The sequence below is a fragment of the Bufo bufo genome, chromosome 1 (genome assembly GCF_905171765.1).
Source record: "Bufo bufo chromosome 1, aBufBuf1.1, whole genome shotgun sequence".
Classification (NCBI taxonomy): domain Eukaryota; kingdom Metazoa; phylum Chordata; class Amphibia; order Anura; family Bufonidae; genus Bufo; species Bufo bufo.
Genome location: NC_053389.1, coordinates 378,830,055 through 378,856,264, shown reverse-complemented (window position 1 = coordinate 378,856,264; position 26,210 = coordinate 378,830,055). Strand labels below are relative to the sequence as shown.

At 42.9% G+C, this 26,210-nt stretch overlaps 1 protein-coding gene across 2 annotated transcripts in view; it reads left to right on the top strand.

Moving 5' to 3' along the window:
- The window catches only part of PDLIM4 (PDZ and LIM domain 4), a 379,210-nt gene that overhangs the window by 209,886 nt on the left and 143,114 nt on the right, over positions 1-26,210 (top strand). For both annotated transcript variants that reach the window (XM_040405182.1, XM_040405191.1), the window contains one exon: positions 17,465-17,543. In XM_040405182.1, the coding sequence (XP_040261116.1) occupies positions 17,465-17,543 (79 nt within the window). The remainder of the gene's footprint in view (positions 1-17,464; positions 17,544-26,210) is intronic.

Genomic DNA, 26,210 nt, shown 5'->3' with positions numbered 1-26,210 from the left:
GCACCAAAATATGTATGTGTGTATATATATATATATATATATATATATATATATATATATATATACAGTTGCAAGAAAAAGTATGTGAACCCTTTGGAATGATATGGATTTCTGCACAAATTGGTCATAAAATGTGATCTGATCTTCATCTAAGTCACAACAATAGACAATCACAGTCTGCTTAAACTAATAACACACAAAGAATTAAATGTTAACATGTTTTTATTGAACACACCATGTAAACATTCACAATGCCGGTGGAAAAAGTATGTGAACCATTGGATTTAATAACTGGTTGAACCTCCTTTGGCAGCAATAATTTCAACCAAACATTTCCTGTAGTTGCAGATCAGACGTGCACAACGGTCAGGAGTAATTCTTGACCATTCCTCCTTACAGAACTGTTTCAGTTCAGCAATATTCTTAGGATGTCTGGTGTGAATTGCTTTCTTGAGGTAATGCCACAGCAGCTCAATCGGGTTGAGGTGAGGACTCTGACTGGGCCACTCCAGAAGGCGTATTTTCTTCTGTTTAAGCCATTCTGTTGATTTACTTCTATGCTTTGGGTCGTTGTCCTGTTGCAACACCCATCTTCTGTTGAGCTTCAGCTGGTGGACAGATGGCCTTAAGTTCTCCTGCAAAATGTCTTGATAAACTTGGGAATTAATTTTTCCTTCGATGATAGCAATCCGTCCAGGCCCTGACGCAGCAAAGCAGCCCCAAACCATGATGCCCCTACCACCATACTTCACAGTTGGGATGAGGTTTTGATGTTGGTGTGCTGTGCCTCTTTTTCTCCACACATAGTGCTGTGTGTTTCTTCCAAACAATTCAACTTTGGTTTTATCTGTCCACAGAATATTTTGCCAGTACTGCTGTGTAACATCCAGGTGCTCTTGTGCAAACTGTAAAAGTGCAGCAATGTTTTTTTTGGACAGCAGTGGCGTCCTCTGTGGTATCCTCCCATGAAATCCATTCTTGTTTAGTGTTTTACATATTGTAGATTCACTAACAGGGATGTTAGCAAATGCCAGAGACTTTTGTAAGTCTTTAGCTGACACTCTAGGATTCTTCTTCACCTCATTGAGCAGTCTGTGCTGTGCTCTTGCAGTCATCTTTACAGGACGGCCACTCCTAGGGAGAGTAGCAGCAGTGCTGAACTTTCTCCATTTATAGACAATTTGTCTTACCGTGGACTGATGAACAGCAAGGTTTTTGGAGATACTTTTATAACCCTTTCCAGCTTTATGCAAGTCAACAATTCTTAATCATAGGTCTTCTGAAAGCCTTTTTGTGCGAGGAATCATTCACATCAGGCAATGCTTCTTGTGAAAAGCAAACCCAGAACTGGTGTGTGTTTTTTATAGGGCAGGGAGCTGTAACCAACACCTCCAATCTCATCTGATTGATTGGACTCCAGTTGGCTGACACCTCACTCCAATTAGCTCTTGGAGATGTAATTAGTCTAGGGGTTCACATACTTTTTCCACCTGCACTGTGAATGTTTACATGGTGTGTTCAATAAAAACATGGTAACATTTAATTCTTTGTGTGTTATTAGTTTAAACAGACTGTGATTGTCTATTGTTGTGACTTAGATGAAGATCAGATCACATTTTATGACCAATTTGTGCAGAAATCCATATAATTCCAAAGGATTCACATACTTTTTCTTGCAACTGTATGTGTGTGCTCTGGGTATACGCAGTTAATTTCCAGTTATTATTTGTATCAATTGGACTCCAATCTGAGGTGCAAGTTAGTGCTGCTTATATGCAGAGCGGCGTCCCGCTCCTTAACCTGAGACAGCGGCGTACCGCTGTAAATTTCGAAAAGCGATCGCTTACTATTGTAGACACTTCGAAATCGCCTACCCTCGTCTCGGTGCGCCTTCTGTGTGTATCGGTGCTCCGGTCCCGAGGGCTGTTAATCTGGAAGAGGATCCCACGCCAACACCGGAAGTCCACGTAGGTTCGCTGGAAGTAAAGATTTCCCTTATACAGCAGAGACCTCCCGCCAGCCACGTGAGGTCTCTGCGTGAGGAGGGGAGGGGGGAGGGCGCAATTCGCCACCAATGATAATTAATGTTTAATGCAAATACAGTCGGCGGCAGAAACACATTGCCGGCACCCGACCTCTGACAGGGAGCTGCGATCAGCGGCAGTTAACCCCTCAGGTGCTGCGGACGCAGCGCTCTGTCAGAGGTCAGGTGCCGGCAATGTGTTTCTGCCGCCTGTATTTGTAATGTATTAAACGTTAGTTATCATTGGTGGCGGACTGCTTCCTTCTCCCCTGTGATGCTGAGGGAACATTGCCGCGCTGAGAACAGCAGAGTAGCACAGCCTAGTATCGATAAAAGGCAAATCCCGGTATCGTATCGATACCGGGACAAAGTATCGATTGGGTATCGAAAATTCGATACCCGAAACAACCCTACCTGCAGAACATTTGTGTCATGCACACTCACAAGTTGCTGAAGCTGGTCTCCCAGCCAGTCCCATAAATGCTCGACTGGTGATAAATCTGGTGACAGGGCAGGCCAAGCTCTGTGTGTGCGCGCAATGGGCCATGTAGCAGAGCTGTGTGCGCACAGTGGGCCATGTAGCAGAGCTGTGTGCGCGCACAGTGGGCCATACAGCAGAGCTGTGTGTGCGAAATGGGTCATGTAATAGGGCTGTGTGTGTAATGGGCATGTAGGAAAGCTGTGTGTGCAGTGGGCCATGTAGCAGGGCTGTATGCGCGCAATGAGCCATGTAGCAGAACTTTGTGTGTAATGGGCCATGTGGCTGAACTGTGTGTGCAGTGGGTCTTGTGGCAGAGCTGTGTGCAATAGGCTTTGTGGCAGGGCTTTGTGTGCAATGAGCCATGTGGCAGGGCTGTGTGTGCAATGGGCCATGTGGCAGGGCTGTGTGTGCAATGGGCCATGTGGCAGAACTGTGTGTGCAATGGGGCATGTTGCAGAGCTGTGTGTGCAATAGGCCATGTGTCAGAGCTTTGTGTACAGTGGGCCATGTGGCATAACTGTATGTGGGCACTGTGTAAGGCTCTGTTATGGCGACATTGTGTATGGCAGTGTTATGTGGGTACTGTGTATGGCAGCGGTATGTGGGTACTGTGTATGGCGGCATTGTGTATGGCAACGTTATGTGGGCACTGTGTATGGCAACGTTAAGTGGGCACTGTGTATGGCAGCGTTATGTGGGCACTGTATGGCAGCGTTATGTGGGCACTGTGTATGGCTGCGTTATGTGGGCACTGTATGGCAGCGTTATGTGGGCACTGTGTATGGCAGCGTTATGTGGGCACTGTGTATGGCAGCGTTATGTGGGTACTGGCACTGTGTATGGCAGCATTATGTGGGTACTGTGTATGGCAGCGTTATGTGGGCACTGTGTATGGCAGCGTTATGTGGGTACTGTGTATGGCAGTGTTATGGTGGCAGTGGTCTTATTTTTTGTGCATAATGTTGAAAAAATGTAAAATTGTCTACATTTGCTATTTCTGCACAGAAGACATAGAGGAGACTGGTAATGGTTTTCCTGCAGATATAGCAGCCTCATAACGTTGTGTAGGACTATGTATTATATATATGAATTACCGCATAATTCGTACTCCTGCTCTGCTAAAAATACTTCTCAAATATTGTAACTGGAGTATTTTTACTCTTCTAAAAAAAAAGTGTAGTGCAACCTCTGGGTGCCATGACACCAAATTTCCTTCTGGAAATGGTCTGGGCTGAGATAGGCGTGTGTAATGAAGGTGCCATCACTTCGCCCAATACCTCCTAATAGCTAGGTCAGACTGGCTTAGATGCATGCAGGCAGTTTGTCAAAACGACCATCAAGTTTCTCTCAGTCCAATGATGCACCTTCTCTGAGTCTGTCAACTGGGCAAAGTTTCTTCAAATGTGTGGTAGAGATACCGTATTTTTTGCCCTATAAGACGCACTTTTTCCCCCAAAAGTGGATGGAAAATGGCAGTGCGTCTTATGGGGCAAAGGCTGCCATTTTTACACTGATACACCGCTGACCGCAAGCTGCACAGCGCGGCCGGCGTGTGTATCAGCGAGGAGGGGCTGGCCTTTAGTGGTGGCTGACTCCTGTAGACAGGGTCGTGCACTCCCTTAGCCTTTTCTGCCTCACAGGCTGATTTTAATTAGCATGAGTATATAGTCTGCTCAGCATGCATGCTGGTATTTATAGTCCCTGGATTCCATGAAGGCCATTTTGGCTCCACACAGATATGGATCAACAGGGGCTCAGCATGCATGTGGGACCTGCACTTCCTGGATTTCATGGTCGCTGTTATGGCACCCAACAGATGAGCTTTAGTGTTAGGACCCGTCTTATAGAGATCGCCTTGGCGTGCGGCAGATGGGCTCAAATGATTTTGTACAAAATGTATTTGCTAAGCATCTCTAAGTTATTAGCATAGCATTTACAATGTAATATACTTTTGTACTCTACTTTTGGTTTGTAGAGTGCTGTTGCCCTATGTGTTTGTCAAATGTATATTTGCAGCCACACTAGCGATGTGCACCTACGCATTGGGATGTGCTGACCCCCCCTTTTTGTGTCTTTAGTTTTGTAATGGCAGCGGGGCCCGGTGCAGTCACTGTATTCTATTGCACCGGGCTCCGCTTACTGTACTAATGCTATCTACTGTAACTGCAGGCAGGCAATGGTTAACTATAGATATGTTCGATCCAGCACTGAGCAGCCTGTACTTGCGATCATGGTTGGGCGGGTGGGCACTAGCATCGTAACTTCCTACGTCACGCGCCTGCTCCGCCCACTTTATGAATGAAGCAGGCGGCGCAGGCACGTGATGTAGGAAGTTACGCAGCCAGTGCCCGCCCGCCCTACCTCCAGCCTGCTATGATCGAAAGTACAGGCTGCTCAGTGCTGGATCGAACATATCTATAGTTAACCATTGCCTGCCTGCAGTTACAGTAGATAGCATTAGTACAGTGAGCGGGGCCTGGTGCAATGGAATACAATTACTGCACTGGGCCCCCGCTGCCATTTAAAAACTAGTGTAGTTGCCAGCCCCCACCCCCTGTATTGGGGGTCATTCACAGTGGCTGACACTGTTATGGGGGGGAATCTGTGGATGTCAAATAGCATAAGATGCTATTTATCTGTCATCCACAGATCCCCCCCATAGCAGTGTCATGCCATCCACAGACGCCCCCATAACAGTGCCATCCACAGACGCCCCCATAACAGTGCCATCCACAGACGCCCCCATAACAGTGCCATCCACAGACGCCCCCATAACAGTGCCATCCACAGACGCCCCCATAACAGTGCCATCCACAGGCTACCATTAGTTCAAAGAAAAATACGGTATGTCTAGCAGTCAGCGATCTCTCACCAAGACATGCACTAGACAAAAGTAGCAAAACTTTTTATAGGGCAACAGGGGAAGCACATTTACGCCCTCTTGTGGCAAGACCCAGTATCTGATCAATCACATATCTGCTGAGTTTTGCAGCAATCTGACATTTCCTGGGTGTGTTATTTTTTTTGTCATTAAATGTAACATATGTGGATGACTTTTTCTGAGTCACCGCATCGTGGTGTGGACTCCTTTAGCTTCAATGGGTCCATGGTCTGCATATCTGCGAGTATAGGACATGTACTATGTTTTGCAGCGCAGCCGCACATTGAAGTCAATGAATCCGTGATGCAGCTGATATCCGTGTGAGGACCGCAAAGCACATATGGTGGGGTGGTGTACATGGGGCCTTATGTTATAAAATGAAAGATCAGGTAATAGGGGTCCTAGGTTTGAATCTGACCAAGGACAACATCTGCATGGAGTTTGTATGTTCTCCCCATGTTTGCGTGGGTTTACTCCCAGACTCCAAAGACATACTGATAGGGACCTGAGATTTGAGCTGCATTGGGGACAGGTTGATGCTAATGTCTGTAAAGCTCTGTGGAATATAGTAGCGTAATTACATTTTCAGCTCCTACTCTACGCTATTACTCGACTTGTTCCCTCTTGTTAGACCGGGTTTCCATGTTTGGGTTTTTTATGCAGTTTTTGAGTGGATTCAAAACAAGGAAAAGACTCTGTGTCCTCAGTTTATGATCCGTTCCTTGCTTTGACTTCACTAAATACATCTAAAAACGAGAATATGGAAAGCCATTCTAAATGGAGCAGTTCTAGGCAGTAGATGACTGGTCTCTTATTATGTTGTAGAACATGGAGCTGATACTAGATGATACAATGCATTGTAGCATGTCATATGTAGGCCCATTATGTCCTCAAGGCTACAATAACAGCTATAACTTAACCCATGCTTTATCAGACTAAATGTTTTTTTTACATGCCTTAGGCGGAGAGTCTTAACCTCGGATGGCTATTTTAATTTTTTTTAGAGGAAGGAGAAGAAAGAGCTGACACATGAAGTGAATTCTTACTCAGCACATCTGACATCAATTTTCTTGTCTCTGTGATATGTAAGAAACAGTAGACAAGCCCAGTAGTTGTCACGTAGGGTGACTGTCTACAGCAAACGTTACCTGAGCAGACAAGCAGAATGTACATTTTTGTTCCAAACCTGAATGCATCTTGAAGTAAATTTTTTAATATTTTCAAGACATTGCATATTCTTATTAGTTTATTTTCTCCCTGGAAGAATCCTTGAATGCAGGCTGTTTATGGCCATGTTCTGTATTTGTACTTGTTGGTCCTTGTATCCAGATGCTGCCTGTGCCGTTGTATCAAAAGAAAAAGGAAAAACTGCGTTAGGCTACTTTTACACTAGGGTTTTTTGCAGATCCGTCATGGAAATGCAAAAATGCTTCTGTTACAATAATACAACCGCATGCATCCATCATGAACAGATCCAGTTATATTATGTCTTATATAGCCATGACGGATCCGTCTTGAACACTATTGAAAGTCAATGGGGGACAGATCCATTTTCTATGGTGTCAAATTGTGTCAGAGAAAACGGATCCGTCCCAATTGACTTACATTGTGTGCCAGGATGGATCTGTTTGGCTCAGTTTCGTCAGACAGATACCAAAACGCTGCAAGTAGCGTTTTGGTGTCCGCCTCCAGAGCGGAATGGTGACTGATCGGAGGCAAACAGATGCATTCTAAGCGGATCCTTTTCCATTCAGAATGCATTAGGGCAAATCCACCCAGCCCCTATTAAGGGCTCATGCACATGAACGTATTTTCTTTCCGTGTCCGTTCCATTTTTTTTTTTGCAGACCGTATGCGTAACCATTCATTTCAATGGGTCCGCAAAAAAATTGGAGTTACTCCATGTGCATTCCGTTTCTGTATTTCTGCATGCCCGTTTTGCAAAAAAAATAGAACATGTCCCATTATTGTCTGCATTACAGACAAGGATAGGATTGCTTTATTAGGGGCCAGCTGTTCTGTTCCGCAAAATACTGAATGCACACGGACGTCATCTGTATTTTTTGTGGACCGCAAAATACATACGGTCGTGTGCATGAACCCTAATACACAGAAGAAGGGAGGGTGGGCATTTAAATAATTCTGCTCTTCCTGCTGAAATGCTGCCTGGGCCAATCAGCTGACAGAATCAACTGGCACGATCTACAGCTTAATGCAAGAACCAGGTCATGCCAGTTGTATAGCTTGACCCAAAGATGATCTCAACTAATAATACCACCTAGCCCAAATAGGGGGAACCATGTTTTTCCCCAAGGTATCCACTATGAGGGCACTTGCCATTAGGTATCGATGTAGTGCAGGTCCTTCTGCATTTTCTCTGCAGGTTTGAATAATAATTTGAATGTGTCACTGTAGCCGGAATAAACCCATAAATATGTTGAAGAATATAAATGTTACCTAATTCTACTATTTTTTTCTGTATGCAAGGTTCACATAAATATGACAATCCACAGTAATTGAATCAGTGGAGAAAAAGTTGTAGTGTATTTTGTTACCGTATCATTTTTGTAAATTTTTTGTTTTTGGGTCAAAGTATTAAAGGGTTTGGGTGCTTTCTGGCTGCTATTGGCCCTCGCTTTGCCCATAGTTGGGCAAATCTTCTGTGCTTACAAAATGGTGCAGAATATTAGCAAAGGTTGTATTAGTAAGTGCAAAATATTCAGCTTTCAAATACATTGATGAACAGTGACCAGGAAATGGCCAACCCCTTTAAATCCATTATGAATTAAACTAGTTCATTCAGTGCTAGATTAATATTTTGCCAGGGAAATCTGCTTGAATAACCGCTCAGGGGGAAAATGCTGTGGACTGTCCCCTAGAAAGTTCACTCTCACTTGCTACCATGCAAACATTGGCATTTGCCGTATGCTGACGAGTCATAGGTGTGACTCAATTAGCATGCATGATGAATAAGGCTGAGATGCTATATGGTAGAAGCAAAAGTACTACACGGTCTGGATATAGGTCCCCCATAATGGAAATAGATGGTAATATCAACTATATGGAGTAATATATGAACACAAACCCATCTTTCTAAACTTGTAACAATTTTATCAAGTAGAGTTACAAAAGTTTGAGCTAAATTCCCATTTAGGGTACAGCCGCATGGTACGTGTGGCCACATGCAGCCAAGCCATGCCCTCCCACAGCAGCCAATGCTCTTCATGATTTGCCCGGTTGCTACAGATGGGCCTGGTTGGGTAATGTACAGCCAGTGGCACTATAAGCTTGTACTCTTACATAATTCAAGTCTACTTACCAATCTCTCATTGACCGCAGTTTAAGCATCTCTGGTGACCATGGCTAAATGTTATCACCAATAACAAGTCAACGGGCCACATTTACTAATAGCCTTGCAGTTGTTGTCTGGCCTAACTTGTGCCATTTTTCTCATGCAGTGGGTTTTGGAACGATATATTTTTAATGTGCACCAAAATAATGATAGAGTGCACCCTACTCAAAACTTTTTTTGAGACCCAAAAGTAAGCATGACTAAATGAAGTTGTAATATGTGCTGAATTTATTATTGCCATGCACTAGTTTCTAGGTGCGAATACCTTAGTGATGGATCATGTGACGGACCATGTGATGAGTGTAGTGACGTCATCAAAGGTTCTATTCCTCACAGAACATGACAGAAGAGATGCCGGCTGCGCGAACAAGTGGATTAAGGTGAGTTAAATTATTATTATTTTTTTTTTTAACCCTTCCAGCCCTATTGTACTATGCATTCTGTATTCAGAATGCTATTATTTTCCCTTATAACCATGTTATAAAGGGAAATAATACAATCTACACTACAACTGACCCAAACCTTCACTTCTGTGAAGAAGTTCGGGTCTGGGTACCACAGTCAGTTTTTTTATCACGCGCGTGCAAAACACATTGCACCCCGCAATGCACCGGGACGCACCCGGACCTAATCCGGACACGCTCGTCTGCAAGGGGCCTAACTGATACTAGGCTGCTTAGCAGCGCAGCCTAGCATCGGTAAATAGTAAGACCCGATATCGTATCGATCCGGGTCTAAAAGTATCGATTAGGTATACTTCGATACCCGGTGCAACCCTAGTGCAAATAATGATCTAAAGTAACCCAACTTAGGCTACTTTCACACTAGCGTTGTTTAAATCCGGCGTTCAATTCCGACACTGGAACTGCCCGCCGGATCCAGAAAAACGTGTGAAAACGAATTACATTTGAATCCTGATCAGGATTTTGATCACAATGAAAAAATGCATTGGAAAAAACGGATCCGCCATTTATGGACTTTAACTTTTTTTTCACATTTTTCGGGTTTAACATGCAAAAGCCGGATCCGTTTTGACGGAACACACGGCGCCGGATCCGGCGTTAATGCAAGTCAATGGGAAAAAGACCGGATCCGTCGTTCAGTCAAAGTGTTCATGATTTTTGGCCGGAGGTAAAAATACAACATGCTACGGTTTTCTGAAAAGCCTGATCAGTCAAAAAGACTGAACTGAAGATATCCTGATGCATCCTGAACGGATTGCTCTCCATTCAGAATGCATTAGGATAAAACTGATCAGTTCTTTTCCGGATTTGAGCCCCTAAGACGGAACTCAGCGCCGGAAAAGAAAAACGCTAGTGTGAAAGTACCCTAAGAGCTGGTGTACAGTACCTTGCAAAAGTATTCACCCCCCTTGACTTTTTTCGTATTTTGGTGCCTCACAACCTGGAATTAACATGGATTGTTTGAGGATTTGCATAATTTAATTTACAGAACATGCCCACAACTTTGAAGATGTTTTTTTTTTTATTGTGAAGCAAACAACAAATAGGATAAAATAACAGAAAAAGTCAATGTGCATAACTATGCACCCCCCTAAAGTCAATACTTTGTAGAGCCACCTTTTGCGGCAATCACAGCTCCAAGTCGCTTTGGATTAGTCTCTATGAGCTTGCCATATCTTACCACTGGGATTTTTGCCCATTCCTCCTTGCAAAACTGCTCCAGCTCCTTCAAGTTGGATGGTTTGCGCTTGTGAACAGTAATCTTTATGTCTGACCACAGAATTTCTATTGGATTGAGATCTGGGCTTTGACTAGGCCTTTCCAACACATTTACATGTTTCCCCTTAAACCACTAAAGTGTTGCTTTAGCAGTGTGTTTGGGGTCATTGTCCTGCTGGAAGGTGAACCTCTATCCTAGCCTTAAATCACACATAGAGTGGTACAGGTTTTGCTCAAGAATATCCCTGTATTTAGCAGCATCCATTTGTGCCCCAACTCTGACCAGTTTCCTAGTCCCGGCTGCTGAAAAACATCCTCACAGCATGATGCTGCCACCACCATGTTTCACTGTGGGGATGTGTTCTTTGGGTGATGTGATGTGTTGGGTTTGCGCCAGACATAGCATTTTCTTTGATGGACGAAAGGTTAAATTTTCGTCTCATCAGACCAGAGCACCTTCCTCCATATATTTTGGTAGTCTCCCACATGCCATTGTGCAAACCCACAACTTGCCTTTTTGTTTTTAGCTGAAAGTAATGGCTTTCTTCTGGCCACTCTGCCAACTCTATGGAGCATACGGCTTATTGTTGTCCTATGTACAGATACTCCAATCTCTGCTGTGGAACTCTGCAGCTCTTCTCGGGTTACCTTGGGTGCTCTGTGCTGCCTCTCTGATTAATGCCCTCCTTGCTCGGTCCGTGAGTTTTGGTGGGCGGCCGTCTCTTGGCAGGTTTGCTGTTGTGCCATGTTCTTTCCATTTGGTTATGATAGATTTGATGGTGCTCCTGGGGATCATCAAAGATTTGGATATTTTTTTATAACCTAACCCTGACTTCTCAACAACATTGTCCCTTACTTGTTTGGAGAGTTCCTTGGTCTTCATGGCAGTGTTTGGTTAGTGAGGCCTCTTGCTTAGGTGTTGCAGCCTTTGGGGCCTTTCAAAAAAGGTGTGTATATGTAATGACACATCATGTGACACTTAGATTGCACACAGGTGGACATCATTTCACTAATTATGTGACTTCTGAAGGTAATTGGTTGCACCAGAGCTTTTTATGGGCTTCCTAACAAAGGGGGTGAATACATACACACATGCCAATTTTCTGTTTTCTATTTCTAAACAATAATTTTATTTATATATTTTTCTTATTTCAGTTCACCAACTTAGACTATTGTGTTCTGATCCATCACATAAAATTCAGATTATCAAAACATTGAATTTAAGGCTGTAATGTAACAAAATACGAAAAAAGTCAAGGGGGGTGAATACATTTGCAAGGCACTGTAAGTGGGGGAAAAGCTTTTATCAAAATGAGCCGTTCGGCTCAGTTATGTGCCGAATCCGTCCTTTCCGTTCTCCTGCTCCTATAACAGAGCAGGAGAACGGAAAGGCTGAACGCTGATGTGAACTCAGTCTTAGGCTCAGTTCAGACCTGAGCGTTTTACAGCGCGTTCCTACGCGCTGTAAAACGCTCAACAAGGAGAAACCAATGCTTCCCTATGGGAATGGTTCTCACCTGGGCGTTTTACAGCGCGTACGATCGCGCTGTAAAACGCCCGACGCTCAAACAAGTACAGGAGCGTTTTTTTGGGCGCTTGTCGCGCGTTCCCGTACATAGACTTTCGGGAACGTGCGACACTGTGTGTACGCTTGTCTCTGTATGCGCGATTGTAAACGCCCGTACAATCGCGCATACAGAGCGCTCCTTTCAGAACGCTCAGGTCTGAACTGAGCCTTAGATTCTTATATACTTCTACTTGGATCAATTCTTGCACTTTATTACTAAGTGCAGATGCCAAACCATCCTTCAGTATTCACTGTAACTAGAGACATGTAGTGGGCTAGTATGCTTCCAGAAAGTGTATGCACGTATCATAGTGCTAAGGGTTAAGGTTATACAATGACGTACTGTGGCTTAGAATATTTTTTCATTTTACAAACCCCTAGTTTTGGCAATTAGGGAAATAAAAAAACAAGGAAGTGCTAGTAGCCACCAGATGGGCTTTTAAATAGAGTATATTTTCCCAAAAATGCAGCAGTATAAGACAGTTCTGTCTAAATGGAAAGTTCAATTTTGTATGGAAACTGAAGAGAAACCATCCACAACAACTTAATAAGGCCTCCATTTAAGAAAGGGAAATTATTGTAAACGTTGCTTGGAGTAAGTGGCTCATTTACAATTCACTCAGTAGTGGCTAGCAGACAGCTCAGAAATGCTAGAGCTCTAGTGAACGGATCAATTGTAGATGGTTATTTTCAATTGTAGCGCCATCAATTACTGTTATACACAAGGGGTTGGTGAATAATATGTGCAAGATGACAAGCTGTCTTACAGGGGCTCTTCATTCCAATCTGGAGCAACCTCTTTGTTCTCCTGAAGATGTTCGAAAGATTGTAGAGAACACTGTTCATACAAGACCATCAGTTTCAATGCTCCTTGTAGTAGACCCTAGTCTTTAGTAGACCTTAGATTTTGGGTTAACCGTTTTAACAGTCTTCAATTTTGTTATAAAACCTTAATACATTATGAATAAGGCCAGATTAGCACAGTAATATTTGGTTTACATTTGTCAATTTAGGTAAAAAAAAAAAAAATGCCTGAAAACATAACACAGGAAGAAAATGCAGGGCAAAAAAGTGCCCCAATCCTTACTGTTATTTTTCCCCATTTTCTCAATTAAAAGAAATAACTTTGTTTTCATAGTAGACTAAGACTGTAGACTAAGACTTAAAGGGGTTGTCTCACTATAGCAAGCGGCATTTATCATGTTAATACAAGCCACTTACTAATGTTTTGTGATTGTCCATATTGCTTCCTTTGCTGTCTGAATTCATTTTTTCATCACATCATGCACTGCTTGTTTCCATGTTTATGACTGCTTTTAAATTCAGCAGCGGTGGCCGTGCTTGCACCCTATAGGAAAAAGTGCTAGCCTATGTGCGCTCCTATAGTCCCAGACGGAGACTGGAGAGGCTGGAGCTTTTTCCTATAATTTCTATCCTTTGTGTTCCATTGTGGTTTTATGGGAGGAATGGCACTGCATACACATACTGCATTCCCACAAATCTACCGGTACTGCCCATGGAGTCTCCAACAGACCTTATGACAGCAGTGAGAACAGAGCCATAGTCCCATGAGCACAACCCTTCCTTAAAACTACAGTCACTGAACACCACTTTGTTCCCATGCAGTAGGTTTTTATACTGTCCAGCATTTTGTTGGCAAATGTTTATGTTGGTGACTTGGATCAAAATTCTGTAATGTACGATACAATACCTTATCACATATAGGAGAGCATTAGGTGTTGATGGGGCTGAATGGTAAAGACAGCTTGTAGTAGAGTTAAGGCTACTTTCACACCTGCGTTAGGTGCGGATCCGTCTTGTATCTGTTCAGAACGGATCCGTTTGCATTACCATGAACAACATTGTTCATGATAATGCAAACGGATCCGTTTTGACTTACACTGAAAGTCAATGGGAGGCGGATCCGTTTTCAATTGCACCATATTGTGTCAGTGAAAACGGACTATTGACTTACATTGTAAGTCAGGACGGATCCGTTTGGCTCCGCATCGTCAGGCGGACATCAAAACGCTGCTTGCATCGTTTTGGTGTCCGCCTCCAGAGCGGAATGGAGGCTGAACGGAGGCAAACTGATGCATTCTGAACGGATCCTTATCCATTCAGAATGCATTGGGGCTAAACTGATCCGTTTTGGGCCGCTTGTGAGAGCCCTGAAACGGATCTCACAAGCGGACCCAGAAACGCCAGTGAGAAAGTAGCCTTAGTTGAATGGAAAGATCACATTTCAGGATTACCTTTGTCATGCAAGATCTTTGAATTATGTCTTGGGGAAAGTATGAGGCATTTACTTTCATGTTTTTCTGCTATTCACAAAGCATTCAGTTTAGTACTGTACTGTATATCACAGTTTTAAGAATATAATATACAGTGTGAATGTCTATGTTTATGACGCTGATATGAATAATAATAATTTTCGCAGATACAGAGCGTAGCCTGGGTCCGTTACATATTGATATTCTAGACTATGATGCATATTCTTTATGTATTAGTGCAATATACCATAATATATATGTAATGTTTATACTTTTTGTAATTTGATTAATATTTATAGAAATAGATTTATCTCCAATTTAGGTTCCTTTCACATTTACATCTCAGCGGTTAATTCTAAAGAACAGCAAAAATGATGCCAGTGCCCAGCAAATGGTGCCTGACAAACAACATTTACTACAATGGGTCCATCAGTTTTCCATCATGGTGTCTGTCAATAGCACAGCATGCTGTCCGATTTTGTCTTTGGGGAATACAATATCTCCTGATGGAGACCACCTTAGTTGTCATGAGGAGACTTATAGGCCAGGCAATGCTCCTCTGAAATTCTGGTAAGAAGGGGATGCAAATAAGCTTGATCCTTGCCACGCCCATCAAGCACATACTGCTCGATCCCCTGAAGACACCAGAGCAGCTGGCGAAACATGTCGGGGGGGCAGTGTTTGAGGGATGATTTTAGGACAGAAGTGAAGCCTTAGTGTTAGGAAGAGATACTACTGTATGTGGTAGGTAGGGAATACTTAGAGTGAGTAAGAGTCTAGAGCCAGCGCGCAGCCTCCCACGACATTATAACAGCACTTTAAACATTAGTGCTGATGAAAAATACATTAACAAAGAGGCGACACAACTGATAGTTTTAACGGCTATAATTTAATGGTCAGTAAGAAGGTTTATAATAAGTAACATTAAAAGTAAAGTTTTATGGGGATGAATAAGACATATGTCAAGATAAGGCAAACAGTAGTCTGACTAATTGTAAATAATGGTTTAATGTGCCTTTACATATTTCTGGGTAAAATTTATGTACTATGTGACTATAAGGCTGGATTCACATCTGCGGTTTTGTCTTTGGCAGTCTGTTCCAGTGGAGGAACAGACTGCTTGAGTTTACTGGCACAGGATTCCCATTCACTATAGTAGGATTGGCTTTCAGGCGGACAAAAAATGCTGCATGTATGCCAGATGCAGTGAATTCCAGCAGTCTGTTCTCCCGACGGAACGGAATTAAGGACACAGATTTGAACCCAGCCTAAATTGCATATGTTGTAGCTCCACACAAAAATCTTATAGTGAATAGTAAAGCTCTGCCAATTCAGTGGTTTGGTCACCCTATACCATACCATCACAGCACATGTTTCCTCACTTATACCAAGGATGCTCAACCTACGGCCCTCCAGCTCCCACCATGCCCTGCTGAAGGCTGATAGCTGTAGTCTGTCCGAACATGCTAGGAGTTGTAGTTTTGGAACAGCTGGAGGGCCGCAAGTTGGGCTTCACTGACTTATACTATTACAGCAGAGGTTCAGGCACCATTACTAATAGTGGTAGAAGGAGTGACAACATCAAATAGTGAAATAAACAGCCATATTAATCCCAACATCTGTAGACCAACCCGTGCAGGACTATTTTTTTGAGACGTCTAATTACTGTGCTAACAGTATCACAGCAAAGTTTTAAACTTTTTTGCCTACAGTATAGTATTACAGCTGAGATTCAGGTTTCCATTGCCTGTAGCATCACAGCAGGGGCCTGGATCAGTCTTTTTTTCCTTGTTTAAACTTATAGAATGAATAACTACTGTAATATTTATTTTATTTGAACAGAAACATGCACCCACCTGAATTTTGACATTCTCACGTTCCTATGGACTTGAAGAATAGGTGCAAGAAGTAGCACCTTCTCCCATGCATTTGCTTGAATCACACTGGCTTGCTGAACTGTTGGCATATTTAAAAAATGTAGCATAAACTAATCACAATTCTAATTACTTAAATACTTAGGAATTTACTTAAAGTTTGATCAAAGTGTGACGTGGGAACCTCTCAACAACGTATTTCACTGATACTTTATATATAAGGTGTTGATTATGTGAGTGATGATGTAATCTTTTGCTGACCAGTATTGAAGTATTTTATTGGGCATAATGGAAAAATAACTCATTTTTGCACATTACGTATATTCGGTGCAGTTCCCCAATTGAAAAACTGAATCTTTAAGCATGCCACATACCGTATATAAAGAGGCTCCTGCACTATTACACTACTTCTGTCTTAACCCTTAGCTGAATCAGCCACAGCTGAATGTGACCCTTAGGCCTCCTGCACACGAACGCGTGCGCCCCGTGGCCGTTATGCGGGCCACAATGCACGAACACCGACCGTGGGGCAGCGGATCGCGGACCCATTCACTTTAATGGTTCTGCGATCCACCCGTTTCGCAAAAAGATAGGACATGTTCTATCTTTTTGCGGAATGGAAGTACTGGATGAAACCCCACAGAAGCACTCTGTAATGCTTCCGTAGGGTTCCATTCCGTGCTTCCATTCCTCACCATTCCGCATCTCCGGATTTGCAGTCCCATTGAAGTGAATGGGTCCGCATCTGTGATGCGGAATGCCCACGGAACGGTGCTCGTGTATTGCGGTCCACAATACGGCAACGGGCAGCACACGTTCGTGTGCAGGAGGCCTTATGGAAGACCTAAAATCTACATTTTCATGACTTCCTTTTTTATTTTCATCTATGTATTTTCTAAGCATTTTCAAACAGTTACATATAATGTATAGAATTGTTGATTATTAAAAATGGTAAAATTTGTTAACTTGTATTTTATTTATGCACACAGCAGTATCTGTATTTCTGTCTGGAAGATACCTTCCACATTTTTCGTACTCTCTTGAATAGAAAGAATGGGGTATTTTCTATAATTTGTGAAATGTCCACAGGATCCACAAACAAAAAAAGGATGTGTACATGGCTCCATAGAAATGACTGAGGGTGTGCTATCTGCAAAAAATGTGCATAACAGTCCCGTTTATAGGAATGTGTACAGGAATATAGTATTGGTGAATCTAGTAATGAGTGAGGGTGATGTGCATGGTTTCCAGGAAATATCACATTATATGTGTGAGGCCATTCTTTAGATGTCATTATCAGTGATTGATTATAGTTTTACCTTTGGTTACAGATATGAAGGGAGGGCATGGTCACCTACAGAAGAGATCAGACAACAACCTCGCAAATATAGCCTGGAATCAGAGTTACAGGTAAGAGAACCATGTCACTATAAGACTTATTGTTGCTGATCCATTGGTCCTGAGTACAGAGTAGATAAATATATACAAATGGCTGTGTGTGGCTGGATTTTATTATGACTTTATTTTAAATATTTCCTATCTATCGTCCATATTTAACATCTATTTTCATAAGAGATAAAAGAAGCCTAAAGTTGACCGAAACAGAAGATTGTTCGTCAGGTGAAATGTAGTCGTCATCGCCTAGAAAAAAGTTGGTTGGGCTTCAGAATACTGTTCTGAGACAAATCCATCAGTTCAGCTTTGATTTGGTCAAAAATCAGCTTAGAAGGAGAGAAGAGAGATGGACTGGAGACCGAGTCCTCCAGACAAACAACCTGACAGATTTGACTGTGAATTTTATTCTGCAGTTTTCTATGTACTGTGATAAATAGAAGCTGTAGAATCCAAACAAAGCAAAATGTCTGATAAAACTCATTACAATTATTTTTAGGTAAAAACACATGCGTTTCAGTAAAAAAAAAACTAAATATCCCCATAGATTTCCATAGACAATAAAACATTTTCAATTATATTTTTTCAAAATTCAGTCTCATCACTAATGTCACAGAAGGGTAATGCTGTCCATGTTGTATGTATTATTAAAGAACTCCACAAAATACTATTTTTGTAATATTTAATACATAACCGGAAATATCTGCCAAGTAACTTCTTTTAGTTTAGTATACTTTTCTACTGCATATGCAATTAGATTATAGGAGAATGTCAGCTGATAGTGTCAGAAATATCACCTCTGTGGCACTTTGCCATGTCTGTCCCTATCTGCTCACGAGGAGATCTTGCGCCTGTAGCAAGAGATATCTTTGTGTAAGTGTGCAATATGTCTAAAAGCGATTTATTACTTTTTTTTCTTTTTCCATTAACTGCTAATGCAAAGATTAGCATGCTCATAATATTACAGAGTATGTGAGTCTTCAGGACACTTTAGGCTACTTTCACACTGGCGTTTCTGGGTCCGCTTGTGAGATCCGTTTCAGGGCTCTCACAAGCGGCCCAAAACGGATCAGTTTCGCCCGAATGCATTCTGAATGGATAAGGATACATTCAGAATGCATCAGTTTGCCTCCGTTCAGCCTCCATTCCGCTCTGGAGGAGGACACCAAAACGCTGCTTGCAGCGTTTTGGTGTCCACCTGGCGATGCGGAGCCAAACTGATCCGTCCTGACTTACAATGGGGACGGATCCGTTTTCACTGACACAATATGGTGCAATTGAAAACTGATCCGCCTCCAATTGACTTTCAATGTAAGTCAAAATGGATCCGTTTGCATTATCATGAACAAAAAAAATTTATATATATATATATATATATATATAAAAAAAAAAGGAAGAAGGCGGCGGCACTGGAAACAAGCAAAAATGGGTGCTATGTCCAGGGATATTGCTGCTTACCCCAGATGAACAAGAACGAAGAAAGGACAGCACTCCAAGTAAAAATATGATGGTCTTTAATCACCCATGTAGATGGCAACGTTTCAGCTCCAAACAAGAGCCTTTCTCAAGCAATGAACACACTATATGCTGGGGTATATATAGTCCAACCCCCATTACAACATAATACAATCAATCAACAATAAAATATATAATTAACAGTGCAAAAGTGTGTAAATAGTATCCATACTTAAATACAATTGTGTAATATCCTTGAATAGGAGATGCCATAATAATGCATCCAAAATATAATAAATAGTGTACATATTATAACCTAAAAGGAAGTAATTGGTGATAAGGAACAGGTGTATATATTAGTGCAAAAATTAGGAACGATGATGCTGCAAAGAAAGAAGGAAAAGTGTTAACATACCCAGCGCCGTCCATCGCACCAAACATGTCACATGTCGATCAAACCGGCGTCAGGAAATAGGTAGTGCGCAGACGCCAACCGCGTCCTGTCACGGCGTGACGTCACCAGCATTGGTTGCAAAGACACGCGCACAGACATGCGCATTACCGCCGAGAAGCTCAGTCGGCCATACTACGAAAGGTCATTGCGTCCCACATGTCCATGTGTATGCGCATGTCCATGTATGTGTAGACAGGACAGCGCAGCACGGGAATACAAGCCGTGCTATACAATATGTATACACAGGGGGGGGGGGGGGGGGGGGGGGGGGCAGGGCAGGACACTGTATCACAAAGTAGCACAGATCCCACCAACTAAGGGAGAACAGCGGAGATCACAACATCAATGTCGCGATCCTCACCAAGATCACCCATAGATCTCCCACAAACCAAACATGTATCGATATACCGCAGTGTAGACTGACACAGAATATAAATAATAGTGAGTTAGCCAGATCGAAATTACACATCATAGTAAGGGCACTCTTATAGATAAATAAGGACATGTGGATACAATGTACGTGCACCAGGTACGTCACAAATCCTGTTTCCGCAGCATCATTGGAATCTGTGAATATAAAAAAAAAAAAAAAAAAAAAAAAAAAAGAAAAAGAATTAGAAACATGGCTTAGTAGTGTTCAAAAATACACTATGTAGCACAAGAGAAGACGGCGCATATCACATAAAGAGGGCAAACAACTCATTTAAACATAAATCCCCGGATTGTAATCCACATTGAGTCCATTGGGTCTCAAACTGTTAAGAGTATAGATCCAGAGGAGCTCTCTCTTTTTGAGAATCCGTACCCTGTTCCCCCCACGTCTGGGCATGGGTACATGATCAATGGCCCAACATTTCAGATCTTTTTCAGAGTGTTTAAATTCTGTGAAATGTTTGGCAACTGGGAGGTCCTTTCTCTTTTTACGAATGGACAAGCGGTGATTGTTAAGCCGCGTCTTAAGATCAGTTGAAGTTTCACCCACATACAATAACTTACATGGACAGATCAAGACATAAACCACGTAACAGGAATTGCATGTAAGGTGAAAACGAATAGGGTGTACAACTCCGGTGGCAGGATGATGTTAACATGGGTATGTTTCCTTCTTTCTTTGCAGCATCATCGTTCCTAATTTTTGCACTAATATATACACCTGTTCCTTATCACCAATTACTTCCTTTTAGGTTATAATATGTACACTATTTATTATATTTTGGATGCATTATTATGGCATCTCCTATTCAAGGATATTACACAATTGTATTTAAGTATGGATACTATTTACACACTTTTGCACTGTTAATTATATATTTTATTGTTGATTGATTGTATTATGTTGTAATGGGGGTTGGACTATATATACCCCAGCATATAGTGTGTTCATTGCTTGAGAAAGGCTCTTGTTTGGAGCTGAAACGTTGCCATCTACATGGGTGATTAAAGACCATCATATTTTTACTTGGAGTGCTGTCCTTTCTTCGTTCTTATATATATATATATATATATATATATATATTTTTTTTTTTTTCATAGTAATGCAAACGGATCCGTTCTGAACGGATACAATCGTTTGCATTATAGGTGCGGATTCGTCTGTGCAGATACCAGACGGATCTGCACCTAACGCAGGTGTGAAAGTAGCCTTAGTGACATTAGTGTAACAGCTTTTGTTACCCCTGGCTTCATGATCTGAGCATTACCTAAAGGCCTAACAGTAATCTGGCACTATTCTTAACAACTGTGGTATCACTGTGCTCAAGAAGAGTAGTAGTGATATACAGAGAATTTACCTCTTTAAAGATACAAATAATATTAAAATACATCATGTCATTTTTCTCCTTTCTTGCATTTCATGAGAATCTGAGGAATTTGGTGGTACTATTCTATTAGAATCCAAGAAACATTGTTGGAACCTGTTAGGGAGGCTAAGTTCACCATCTAGACCACAGCCAATGAACCCCAAAATTGCACTCTAGGTAGTATAAACCTAATGCTACCCCTAGGTTGCTCACCAGAGCCCGCTGCAAGGCTGGATAGACTTTGCTGCTAGGTAAACAGGTTATGTAGTTACATAGTATGGTTGAAACGTTCATCAAGTTCAACCAAGGGATGGGGATGTTAATTTTAGGAAAGGGAAGTGATTGGAATCTGGGGAACATTGGTGGAACCATTAGATTAGAATCTGAGGAACATTAATAATTTCACTTCATGAAGATCTGAGGAACATTTGTGGTGCCATTTCATGTAAATCTGAGTAACATTGGTGGTATAATTTTATGAGAATCTAAGGAACACTACCGTTTCTCAAAAGCTCACAATACAGTATATAGATTATTGTAATCTGAAATAAGCAATTTTGGCCATGATCGTTTGAAAAATGCAGTAAACAATTGTTTGTGATAGTCTACAGCAGATTTCGAAAATGGGATCTGTCAGGTTGGAAAACTTTAGCCATTGTCAACTGAAATTATGCATGTGACATGATAAGCTGAATTAGGCTGATCATTTGCCATTGTTCTGAAGGACTAGGGCAGTGGTCGGCAAAGTGCGGCTCGCGAGCCACAAGCGGCTCTTTTGATCCTTGAATGCGGCTCTTTGGTTCGGTCTGGCGGGTGGGCGGCCGCGCAGCCATATCGCGCCGCTCAAGCTGCTTGCAAAATGTCCGTCATGCGCCTCCTGCCCCGTCTGTCTGATCCTTCCACTTTATGAATGAAGCAGGCAGGCGGAGCAGGAGACGCATGACGGAGGGTGAGATGTCAGCAGCAGAAGGATGGGCAGCGGCGGACTTTCGGCAGAACACCGGCCATGTGAGGAGTGGTGAAGAGGCCGCCGCTCAGGAGGAGCGAAATGTCCTGCAGCAGAAAGGTAGGAGCTGCCCCCGGTGTGTGCACAGCGCCGGGCACTGCACCGGCCCCGCCGCAAGTGTCCCTGCCTCCTCCCTTCCCCCCACTAATACATTACTTTACTTACTGGAGGGCACTTATGGGGGATATCTGTGGAGGGCACTTATGGGGGATATCTGTGGAGGGCACTTATGGGGGATATCTGTGGAGGGCACTTATGGGGGATATCTGTGGAGGGCACTTATGGGGGATATCTGTGGAGGGCACTTATGGGGGATATCTGTGGAGGGCACTTATGGGGGATATCTGTGGAGGGCACTTATGGGGGATATCTGTGGAGGGCACTTATGGGGGATATCTGTGGAGGGCACTTATGGGGGATATCTGTGGAGGGCACTTATGGGGGATATCTGTGGAGGGCACTTATGGGGGATATCTATGGTGGGCACTTATGGGGGATATCTGTGGAGGGCACTTATGGGGGATATCTGTGGAGGGCACTTATGGGGGATATCTGTGGAGGGCACTTATGGGGGATATCTGTGGAGGGCACTTATGGGGGATATCTGTGGAGGGCACTTATGGGGGATATCTGTGGAGGGCACTTATGGGGGATATCTGTGGAGGGCACTTATGGGGGATATCTGTGGAGGGCACTTATGGGGGATATCTGTGGAGGGCACTTATGTGTGCAGCCCGCATCATGGACCCATTCACTTCAATGGGTCCAGGATCCGGGATATGAGTGCTACAGTGTGCTTCTGTGGTGCTTCTGGCTGTGCCTCCCCACCGCAAAAAAGTAGTGCATGCGCTACCTTTTTGCGGTGCGGAGGCACAGCCAGAAGCACCACGGAAGCACTCTATAGCACTCATATCCCGGATCCTGGACCCATTGAAGTGAATGAGTCCTTGATGCGGGCTGCACACGGCCAGTGCCCGTGTATTGCTGACCCGCCGTATGCGGCCTGCAATATGGCAACGGCGGGCACACGGTCGTGTGCATGAACCCTAATAGTCCTCACTGGTACTGTTGATGCAATATTTTAGGTTTTAAAAATGTGGCTCTCGAAAGAAATTTCAATCGTGTTTCTGGCGATATTTGGCTCAGTTGACAAAAAAGTTTGCCCACCGCTGGACTAGGGAGTTTGATTTTTTTAAAAACAAACTCCCTGATTAGCGAGGTTAAGCGGGAATCAGGGCCGGCCTTAGGTGTTCAGGCGCCCTGTGCGAGCTAACCTTGTGGCGCCCCCCCCCCAAAAAAAAAAAAAAGATGTGATGAGCTCAGTGACGTCACCACAGGTCCTGAAGAAAGAACAGGAGACCGGCAGCTACGCGATCAACTGGAGGAGGTGAGTTAATTTTTTTTATTTTTATTTTTTAACCCTCATTGGCACTTCCCACTGAGCCACCAATGTTTCTTATACTGGGGTGTTGGGGGGGGGGGGGGGGGCGCACTGTGCCACCACCGTTTCTTATACAAATACAGGAGGCGGGTGCCGGAATCAAATAGCCGACACCCGACCTTCGTGACAGGGAGCTGCGATCAGCTGCAGTTAACCCCTCAGGTACCGCACCTGAAGGGTTAACTCAACTGCAGCTGATCGCAGCTCCCTGTCACGAAGGTCGGGTGTCGGCTATTTGATTCCGGCACCCGCCTCCTGTATTTGTATTACAGGTCAGTTATCTTCATTGGTGGCGCAGTGGCCACAGCCCCTCCCCTCCTCCTCCCGTCTCTTCTTATTGGCAGCGGCGGGGGCAGCAGGCAGGTCAGACACAGGGGAGGAGGAATCAGGTCAGACAGGGGAGGGGGAGATGGAGGGGGCGCCCCGAGGGAGAACATATTACATTGCGAGCTGTCGGCCGCCCAGCGCCCCTGTTGCTATGGCGCCCTGTGCGGCCGCACAGCCCGCACACCCCAAAGGCCGGCCCTGGCGGGAATGTTGCTGTTGGGATTGTTCATACGAACGAACCCACATATATCTGATCAGCCACAATGAAGCCGATCAATCTCTCATATGTATGGCAGGAAAATTTACGTGAATATTACATGAGAATCTGAGAAACATTGGTGATATCATTTCATGAGAATCTTAGAAACACTAGTGGTACCATTTTATGAGAACCTGAAGAACGTTTGTGGTTTTTCATTAGAATATGAGAAAAATTGGTGATACCATTTCATAAGAATCTGAGGAACCTTAGTGATACCATTTCAATAAACACTTGATTCTCTTTAAGATGCGTTGATTTTAGACTTTCATTAATAGAATAACTATATATGTATGCTGATATTGGTACAATATAGGTATCGTTTTGAGGGAAAGCATTATTTAACCCAGCATAGTAGCTGAAGGTAAAGTAGCTGCCAGCATCTATGAGCCAGTTACATTTAGCAGGGCATTTTGCTAACATCTGAAGAACGCCTGTGTTATAACATCTCTTTCTCCATCTGCTGCTCAGGATACCATACTCAGAGTGGAAACATATTGAACACAAACTTTAATTTGACAGATGAAATTATAGGCTGTTTGCTTCTGATTGATGGAAAAGTTTACAGGCCTACCTCAGTAGTGTAGTTCCTGACACTAAGCAGACATCTTACTTTAGAAACATGATTGCTCTGAGTATCAAAGCTGCATTTCTTGGATTACAATGACCATTTTAGGTGATTAATATCAATATTAAAACGTTTCAAAACTCTATCCTCTAATATGTCTTTTGGGGTGCCATTAAACTGGCAATGAAAAAATCTTTATATGTGGCACGTTATGCAGGCCTCCAATGTGGCCTTTGACTCATAGTCATGGAGGAGACAAAGGTAATGCCTACCAACACCTGTAAGACTTGTTTGAAGAGTATATTTGAGCTTTCCTGTCATTTCTATTTCCCATAAAAGAACAATCCTTGCACATCTTTCTTAGACGTCTGTACTGTTCCTCTGTTATTCCTTCTGAATATATACAAATACATTTAAGTATTACCATCACTGTTGTCAGAAGGGTGTGTCTTTGCTGTGTCTTACCCTGTGAGCACTGATTGGACAGTGGCAGATTGTGTAGAGACGCACCCCTTCAACAAGTAGAATGGAAAAACCCAGATTTCTTATTTACTATTACATTTCCAGGAGGAATAAGATGCTGTTTAATTCATAAGTCATTTCATGAGGAATACTGATATTTCCTGAAATAAACATATCAGGAGTGATGGTATGTCCTCTTTAAATAACAATATTTGGTGACACTGCACCTATTCCAGTTGGTTTCTGTTGTTGCCTTAATCACACAGTCTAGAGAAAGTTGTATGGCACATGAAAAATTAAGAATCAGACACTTTTCTATGTGGTGCAACCTGAGAACATATAACTAATAACAAATTTGGTTTCCAGAGGTCAGATGAAAAGTGATCTTTGACTGCTCTCATGCATCAGAGGTCAGGTTGTTGCGTCTTTGAACTCCATCTGGTGTTCCCTTGCCACAGGCTTTCCTTTATATGTGAGAATAATTCTTTCTAGCACTTTGTACTTGACAATGCTATTTGCCTACCACAGTCATGAGTTGTACTTAGTGAAACAATGCTGGTTGTTCACAAGCATACTGAACTTCACTTTTCCTGAATACTATCTGTGTCTCTTGAAACTCGGATTCTCCCAGGACTTATAGTAAGACAGAATTTTGTAAGTGGATGGTCGCAACAAAAATACATGAAGCACTTGCCGGTAACAAATATGCATTATTTTTTTTTGTCTTATTAGATGCACTTTTTTTTCTCCCCGAAGTGGGGGTAAAATTTTAGTGCATGTTATAGGGCAAATACTAATCAGAGCTTCCATTATGTTAGCGCTCATTAGTACAGCAGAGTGGTGAATGCAGTGGTCCCTGTGCAAGCTCTGTGACCTCACACTGTGCGACTTCAGGTCACAGCACGGCAGGAAGA